Source organism: Habropoda laboriosa, unplaced genomic scaffold (genome assembly GCF_001263275.1).
Source record: "Habropoda laboriosa isolate 0110345459 unplaced genomic scaffold, ASM126327v1 scaffold128, whole genome shotgun sequence".
In the NCBI taxonomy this organism is placed as follows: Eukaryota; Metazoa; Arthropoda; class Insecta; order Hymenoptera; family Apidae; genus Habropoda; species Habropoda laboriosa.
In genome coordinates, this window is record NW_017100281.1 from 735,970 (window position 1) to 745,463 (window position 9,494).

The 9,494-nt window shown below is 25.6% G+C and overlaps 1 protein-coding gene across 1 annotated transcript in view; it reads left to right on the forward strand.

The window, feature by feature from the left end:
- Positions 1–9,494, forward strand: part of LOC108573640 (serine-protein kinase ATM) — an 11,034-nt gene that overhangs the window by 1,302 nt on the left and 238 nt on the right. The window contains 13 exon segments of the mRNA XM_017936111.1: positions 1–202; positions 283–679; positions 758–5,121; positions 5,357–6,000; positions 6,035–6,235; positions 6,323–6,663; positions 6,876–7,342; positions 7,486–7,715; positions 7,814–7,930; positions 8,087–8,242; positions 8,393–8,538; positions 8,611–8,717; positions 8,812–9,090. Coding sequence (XP_017791600.1) covers positions 1–202; positions 283–679; positions 758–5,121; positions 5,357–6,000; positions 6,035–6,235; positions 6,323–6,663; positions 6,876–7,342; positions 7,486–7,715; positions 7,814–7,930; positions 8,087–8,242; positions 8,393–8,538; positions 8,611–8,717; positions 8,812–9,090 — 7,651 coding nt within the window.

The window sequence follows — 9,494 nt, forward strand, 5'->3', positions numbered from 1 at the left end:
AAAAGCTCCGATGAGAAATATAAACTTTTATTACTTTTTGTTCAAATTCATCATCCTAAAGGAGCATGTAAAAGTCATGATGGTGCCTATGCTAATGATTGGGAAAAGTGGTACACAATACTTAAAAATATATATTTAATGATTTTAAAAGATCTTAAAGTAGATGTGCTTTCAAAAAATTTTATTTATCTTGCAACTGATGGTAATTCTTATATTTCTTAGATTAAATGTACAAAACAAATATTCTATTGATTATTAATAATAAAAATAAAATTATTTTAGTTTTTAAACAAATATTCGAAAATTCAGACATAATTATTGAAAAAAAATCATTTGATGAATGTGATTATGTACAACCAACAAAACGAAGGCGAATTGCTGATAAAATAAATGGACCAGTTGATATGCTTCATGATAACAATCCAGAAGAAGCTTGGCCAATAATACAAATCTTAATAATATTATTTAAAAAATATCCTGAATGTTTAAAATCTGAAGATTTGTCAACATTTTTAAAAATCCTGGTAGACTTTCTTACTCTATCTTGTAAAGAAGAAGATATTATGGATACTTTATATGAATTAGCTGCAGTTTTACTAGTAAATGAAAAAGTATTTTTTATAACTGATATAGAAAATTCAAATATTTACTGGGATAAAATATGGGATATTTTATTAAGGTAAGATATTCATTATGTTGTTTTGTACATTTTTAAAATATTGATTTTTTGTTTATTAATAATAACTTATAATTTTAGGTCTTTAAACTTAAATCAAAATGAAATATCTACTCATAAACTTACACAGCTGTTTATAACAAATAATAAAATAACAAATCCAAATGCACTTTTAAAACCTTATCTTACAAATGTGATTAAATGGTCTATTATGAGTCTTCGCACATTAATAGTACTTTGTCAATATTTTCCGCTCCCCACTGATATTACAATTTTTAATATAAATGCATATTCACCAACAATGAATTCAAATTCTGTTAGGTCATGTCTTATAAAATGGATATTAAATATTCCTTGGCAGAAAATAGCAACTCAAGTAATAGTTGATGAATTGTGCTTATTACTGATTGGTATTACATCAAAATCGCAATACCAAAAGAAGATAAAATTTAATGAATATAACATTATTAATTTATGTGACTGTTTGACAATTGCACAAAATACTGAAACATTTTATGAACATATTGAACAGTGTTACTTATTATTGACATATAAAAGAAATTTATTCATTGAAAAACAGGAAAAAGATGTTGAAGAAAAGACAATAGTAAATGAACATATATTATATATGCAAGACACTGTCATTTGTTTAATGGATAATTTACATGATATTACTAATGACAATGGAAGTGATGATCTCCATGTGATTATAATAAAGATTGCAATTATAGCAAAAGTTATATCAATGATGAAGCAATTAAATATGATATCTAAAGATATTGAAGGAACATCTCTTGTGCATGCAATGAAAAATTATTTAAATATTGCTTACACTTCATTGGAAAAAATAGATCCATTGAGAAGTAAATATGCCTATCTTTGCAATGTAACTAAAGCACTTAATACATTGTATGGAACAACATACGATACTGATGTTGCAAAAATAATTGTTTCATCTGCAACATTAAATATGTTAAAAAATGTATTTAGTTTAATGAATATTGAAGATAATGAAATTATTGATTATGAAACAAGTAATAATTTCTATGATGGTTATGGCTCTTTTCAAAATAGACGTAAATACTTAGATAGAGAAATTATACAAAAAAGGCAATGCAACCTCTGTAATAAAGGTACAATTAGAATACAAGCAACGAAAGCATTAGTACTGTTTTGTTGTATAAATGTAGAACAAGAAAAATATGAAATTCAAGTAAAACTTATGAAAAATTTACTTAAAATAAATATGTATGATCTTTCACATACAGTTGACTTCAAAATGGCCATAACAGTTTTTAAATTTTTACCAAAATATGGTACAGAAGAATTATGGAAAAATCATAATGAATCACCATTAAAAAGTTTATTGGAATTGTATCACGAATGTTATCTAGATGAAACTGCTATTCGTTATATATTAAATGTTCTGCCATATTTTTTTATGTATGCTACAAATTACAATTGTGAGCTAGTTAATTTATTAAATATTATTTCTCAATTTAATAAGCTTCGATCTGAAAAAAAATATGGCTTCATTACTCATGTAGAATTTATTAAATGCCTCTCTGAAATTATTCGCATTAACCCTTCACTTTTTTATCATACAATATCTCATATTTCAAATCAAATGCCAATACTTGAAGGAATTTTATCATGTTTCCCTAGTTCTTCATTTATTGTACAATTACAAGTAATTAATTGCGTAAAAGAAATATATTCTTCAAAAAATATTGCTTTCAAATGGAAAGAAACATTTTTTATGCAAATAGAAGAATTAATAAACAAGATACATATTGACAATGAAACAGATGATGAAATGAAAACAGATAAGAAAGAAATTACGACAATAAGTACTTTATTAATACTTGCTACTATAGTATCTATCAATGGAACATTTCAGTGTCGTGCTTTATTGGCAATGTTACGCTTTGTTATTGACAAAAAGATAGATATTCAAATAATCTCGAAAGTAATAAATATTACGAGAAATCAAATTAATTATTCACATCTTATTGAAGATAATCTAAGTTATTTAATAACATACTGGTTTAATTCAAAATATTCATCACAATTATTTCCTTGGAACTTAACACAATGTAAATCAGAGGATCAGTTTTATAAAATGTATATTAATACATTAGGATTTATTAAATTTCAAAATTTCGAACTTTCTCATGTTATTTCTTTTTGCAATCTTGTTAACTTATCATTTGAACAAATCATTGAAAGTATTTTTCCACAAGTTTTACCATGGTTGTTGTACTGTATTAATGAAAATAATGGAAATACTTCAAAAAAATTAGGAAGTAAAGTGTTTCATAAATTAATATCAAATCGAGATGAATTTGTTAAAGTAAAAAAATTTTCGAAATTAGTTAATGATAAATTTCAAGAAATATTAATATATCTTATTGAAAGATTACATGATGAAGATTATCTTGAAGAAATATTAGGAGTAAGAATATCATTTGCAATATCAGATCCGCCACATTTCAAGAAAGAAGCAATAAGTACTTGTTTACAATATATGGAACAAAACTGCTTTGTACAAAAAATGTCTATACAATATATTTTAGCTTGTAATTATCCAAATGTATTGCAAAACATACTATTACACTTAATTACCAATATTTATCAAAAGGGATTTGAGGAACATAAGATAAAAGCCTTTCATCAATATACATTTTTTTGTACATTAATTATTGAAGAGTTAAAACAAGATTATTTTAATACATTATCTATGTATTTGATAAAAGACATTGGTTATAGTTTACTTCATATAATTAAAATTTATGATAACATCCTTCGTAAATTGGCATGTAAATATTTTTACAAATTTATAAAACAAGTTTTACCTGTAAGAAGTGAAGAAGTTAAAGAAATTTTGAATTTCACTGTTATAACTTTGGTTCCTATTGCACAAATAGGAGAACTGCCTGTATCATTAGAAATACTTGAGTTTTTATTAATTGATGAAAAAGAGGTATTATATGATGCAATAGAAAAATTAAATTCATTTCCAAATATTCCTATTTTTCAAAAAATACGAAATATTCATAATGGTTTGAAATATAAAACAGAGAAGATTTATAGTTTGAAAAAAGAAGTACAATATTTTTTAAATACAATGGTTGATAAAGATATACATTATAGTGTAGAAGATATTACTCACTTGCGAATACAATTATCAACAAGAAAAAAAGAATTATGGGAGTTATATAATAAACTTGAAACATTTCGTGGTTTTGCTGAGGATTGTTCCTCAAGTATGTTGCATCAATTAGTACATAAACTTATAAAATTAACAACATCTTCTGATATAACTGTTGCAATAGAAGCAGTAAAATGCTTAGGTGAATTAGGACCAACTGATTTGTCATCAATGATATTATACTTCCAAAAGAGCTATGTTAGAGAATCCTCTGATTTAGTAGAAATATTATCATACAAAATAGTAATAAAAATGATACAATTTTTATTTCAAAATGATATAGAGTTTCGAAAAAATAGTGCTAATGCACTGTATGTTATATTTTCATCTTCATGGGGACAAAAGTTGTTAAACACAAAATACATGGAACATCTAAAAAGTACCTTACATGAATCACAAAAGATATTACCTCTAACTTATATCCAACCATTTATAATTAATAAAAGTTCAAAGATAAGTAACATAGGTATAAATTATATAAAAATTAATGATGTGCTCAATCCACATAATACCATTTGGAGGATGCAATCTGATGGTTCATATACAAGTTGGATTGTAACAATAACATGTAAAATTGCAGAGTGTTTTACAGAATTTTATTCTGAAAATTTAATTCCTATTTGTGCTTTAAGTACTGATTTTTGTGAAATAATTTTACCGAGAATTATTTTCCTAATAATTCATACTGATAAAAAGTTCACAAATGACGTATGTCTTTGTATTGATAAATTTTTTGAATATTATTTTAATTTTACAACAGAAAGAAGCATTCCTTCACACACAGTATATAAAACTTCAGACTGTGATCATCGTATTGTTCGTTGTATGTTAAATATTGTAAACTACATTAGAATTCAGATTTCTGATAATCTTTTGAAACTGAACTATATATATATTGCAAAAGGTGCACAATATTGTTCAGCATATTTTACTGCAATATTATATGCAGAAATATCTTGTGAAACTATTTTAAATGATTATAACAACTTACCTAATGTTTCAAAAATTGAGTATATCTATGAATTGTCACCGCAAAAAGGAAGAGTGATACAAAATATACTCAGGGATACTTATGCGAAAATAGGTGACTTTGATGCCATTCGTGGTACTGGTTCCTCACATTTGCAAGATCATTCCACTCGTATCCAGCATTATGTCCATACCAATGAATGGAATGAAGTAATACTTGCACAAGATGTGGAACTTTCATTTGGAAATATGACAGTAATCAGAGGTAAGGATACAAAATTACATATTTCTATGTAAATTTATAGTAATTTTCATCATCATAAGGTGTTTATATTATTTCCAAATTTGTTATTTAAAGGTATGAGGGATAGTACTTTGTTTCATATTTATGAAACTTGCCTATAACAATGTAAACCTTCAATAAATTATAGTTTTTACCAAAACATTATATCACTTTTCATTACAATTTTAAATGGTACTTAATAAATTGTGTATTGTAGAAATGGCAAATGGGTTACATCAATCTGGTCTTCAGTACATACTTAGTCATTTTATATCTACTATAACAAAAAATTGTGAAAAAGTAGATGAAGACATTCAATATGAAAGTGCTTGGCGACTTAGTAATTGGAATATTTGTGAAACAAACCAAGCTTTACATCCACAAAATAACTGCAATTTGAAATTAGAAATAACAGAACATGATTATTATTTTTATCATTACCAAGCATTAAAATATTTTCATGAAGGTAATGAAGTAGGTACAAGAAATGCAATTCAAAATGCTCGTATAAGTATTACTAAAGCACTTAGGAATATTAGTCTAGGTAAGTATTATTAAATATTTAAATTAATGCAATTGCAATTAATTCGTGAAATTGAAGAGCTAAATTTTGCTGAAGAAAATGAGTATGAAACAATTTTACATAAGTGGCAACAGCAAGACATTGTAAATTTAAACGAATTTCAGTATATTGAACCTATTTTAACACAAAGAATTGTTATGTTTCAAATAAATGATACTTTAACTAATAATGCAAACATTAAAACTGCTCTCTTTAATACATATTTACAAATATCAAAAATAGCAGCAGATAAGGAAAACTTACATATTGCTACACGTTCATTAGGTATTAATAATGTAGTTTGTAGGAATATTAAAATAAAAATTAGCAAAGCTAAAGGACCTACCACCAAAAATTCAAGATCAATTATGTTATCAAGAGTCTCTATTGGCACGACTTAGAAAAGATTTGGAAGTTGGACGATTTCTATTACGTACTTTAATGCACAAGGAGAGTTTAGATGCAAGTTTACGAGCACAAATATTAAGAGTTTATGGGGATTGGATGGCAGAAACAAAATCAGAAAATCCTCAGGTCTGTATAATGTAGCAAAATTAAATGTTCAATTAAATTCTAAACTCAAATCTACTTAACACTTTATAATGTATTCTAATCTTTCAGACTATAATAAAAAAATATTATTTAAAATCTATAGATACAAGCTCTTCAATTAGTGTACAAACTACTGATACTATTAAAAATTTACACAATACACAAATAGCTTTGGCTCGCTTTGCTGATAATCAATTTGAACAAATAAGTTCATATATGAAATCTCCACAATTCGAGAATTTAAAAGAATGTATCACATATTCTTGTAAGGGAATTAATGAACATTCAGTTACCGAAGATAGAGATGTTAGGAGTGCTATGATTTTGAATCAGAGGCAAAATACGAATGATGTTGCAGAATTGGAACATATACAAAAAGAAAGAGATAACTATTTGACTTTAGCATTAAAGTAAGTTTGATATTTTTATAAAAGTTATGAAAACATAATTTTTTGCTTAATAAAATAATACAGCATTTTACTGTTTCATTTACCATTAATATTTTAATTGTGTTAAAACTAAAATTAATAGAATTTTGTGTAATCTTCTTAACTTATGTAATATTTCTAAACATAGACATTTTTTATACATTTTAAGAGATAAATATAATTTTTCTGTACAGATATTATTTAAAAGCATTACAACAAAGTGAAAGTTATAATTTGTTGGTATTTAGAATAATAGCACTTTGGTTAGACAATATATATCTAAAAGAAGTTAACGATTTATTGCAAATAAATCTTAATAAAATACCATCTTTTAAGTTCATCCCACTTGTACCACAATTAGCAGCACATATGAATGATGATTTTAATGATTTTTCTGGAAAAGTATATAACGTTATGAAACGTTGTGCTTTAGAACATCCACATCATACATTGCCAGTGTTGTTAGCACTAAAAAATTTATATGGCGATCATGATTATAATACAATTAAAAAAAGTAAAACTTTAGAACCAAGAGTCCTTGGAGCTCGAAAATTGTTAAAAGAATTAATGGAATCAAATGTAGGTTTAATTGTACAGAAAATGGAGAAATTATCACATGCTTTAGTTATGTTGGCTAATCTTGCAACTTCTTCAAATAAATGTAAGTATACTATTATACTTTTAACAAAAACATTGTGATGTATCAATACACACAGAAAAATACTAAATAAAAAATAATATAATAATAATACTAAAATATAACGTTAATATAAGGTAAATTTATTACAAGCTTTTTATTTACAGCAGGTTATATAATAAAAATACCCAGAAATCAAGAAATTTTAAAAATTAAAAATTTTGACAACATATTTGTTCCAACACTGACAATTAATTTGAAACCATCCAAAAGTTACAATAATATTATTGGTATTACTAAATATGTAGAAACATATGAAACTGTTGGCGGTGTAAATACTCCAAAGAAGTTAATTTGCATTGGTACAGATGGAATACTTAGACATCAACTAGTAAAAGTATATTACTTATTTTCTTATGATACTTTACATTACATTAAAGATGAATTTACATTTAATAAAATTGAGTATTATATTTCTAATTATTTAACCTTTAGGGGAAAGATGATTTACGACAAGATGCTGTAATGCAACAAGTTTTTAATGTAATGAATACACTGTTAAAAGCTTGCAAAGAAACTAAACGCAGAAAATTGATAATTAGAACCTATAAGGTAATATCAGTAAACTGGTTAAGCTTCATCTATTTTTCTATTGATTATTGATTACAATGGATGTTTAAATATAATAATGCTATATGATTAAGTTATTTTAGTTATATTAAATATTTATTATGCATATCATTAATGTATTCTTCCTTACTTTTCTAGGTTGTGCCATTAACACAAAGGTCAGGAATACTAGAATGGTGTGATAATACAATACCTATTATAACTACATTGATAGGTTCCAATAATATTCCTGGACTTCATAAAAAATACTATCCAAAGGATTATACAGCTAACCTTTGTAAAGAAAAACTAGCAGTAAGATTATGCTTAAATAAAATTGTATTGTACATAATTAGTAATATTATTATTTGATTTTTTCTGATTATTATTTTCAATAATACATATGCTGTAATAAATATGCGCAATAGTATACTATATATGTATGAATATATATTTTATTTTTAGGCTGTTGGAAAATCATCAACCGATGTAAAATTGAAAGTATTTCTAGATTGTTGTGCGCATATGCGACCAGTGATGCATTATTTTTTTATTGAAAACTATCCATCGCCAGAAACATGGTTTGAACGCAGATTAGCATATACACGCAGGTAAAAATTTTATTGTACAAAAATTAGTTTGAACGTTACATTATATTTCATTTATTTATTTTATTTTTATAGCATAGCAACAACGTCTATAGCAGGATATATCTTAGGATTAGGAGATCGACATTTAAATAATATCTTAATTGATCAAACAACTGCTGAAGTAATTCATATTGATTTTGGTAAAAATGATTATATAATAAACTAACAAGATTATTAAATTAATAGTAGTATAATTTATGTACATTTTGATTTAAATGTTCTTAAATTTATTAGGTATAGCATTTGAACAGGGAAAGGTATTACCAGTTCCTGAAACAATTCCGTTTCGACTTACCCGAAATATTGAAGTAGGAATGGGTGTATCTGGCATAGAAGGAACAATGAGATATTGTTGTGAAAAAATCTTAACTGTATTGAGTGATCAAAGACAAATAATTATAACTCTACTTCAAGTTCTCTTATATGATCCATTATTTAAATGGACTATAACACCTGCTAAAGCACGTGACATACAAAGTGGAAGTTCGTCAAAATTAGTCGAAGTTAATCAATGTGAATATCATTTTCTTTTTCATATATATTTTTGATAAAAGTATTTCCTTTTTTGTATTATCACTATAGGTGTGCGAGATTCCGAAAATGTCGAAGAATATCAGGATTCCCAAAAATTTTGAGAACCCGAATCACGTTTTGGGATCAACTTAGGACACATATTCAACAACATTCTTTGTACGAATATATCGTTTTTGATTAATCGTATTAATATTTTATTTTTGCTCTATGTTATATCTTTATTAATTTTATTATTTTATCCTGTGGGATTCAAAAATGCCTCAAAAATCAGAAATCCGAAACAATGATTGTATTCAACAAAACTAGTCCCAAAACATTGTTCTCGGGAATCCCGACATTCTTGAATCACAAGATACTTTCGGGTTCTCGCACAGCTTTATTAA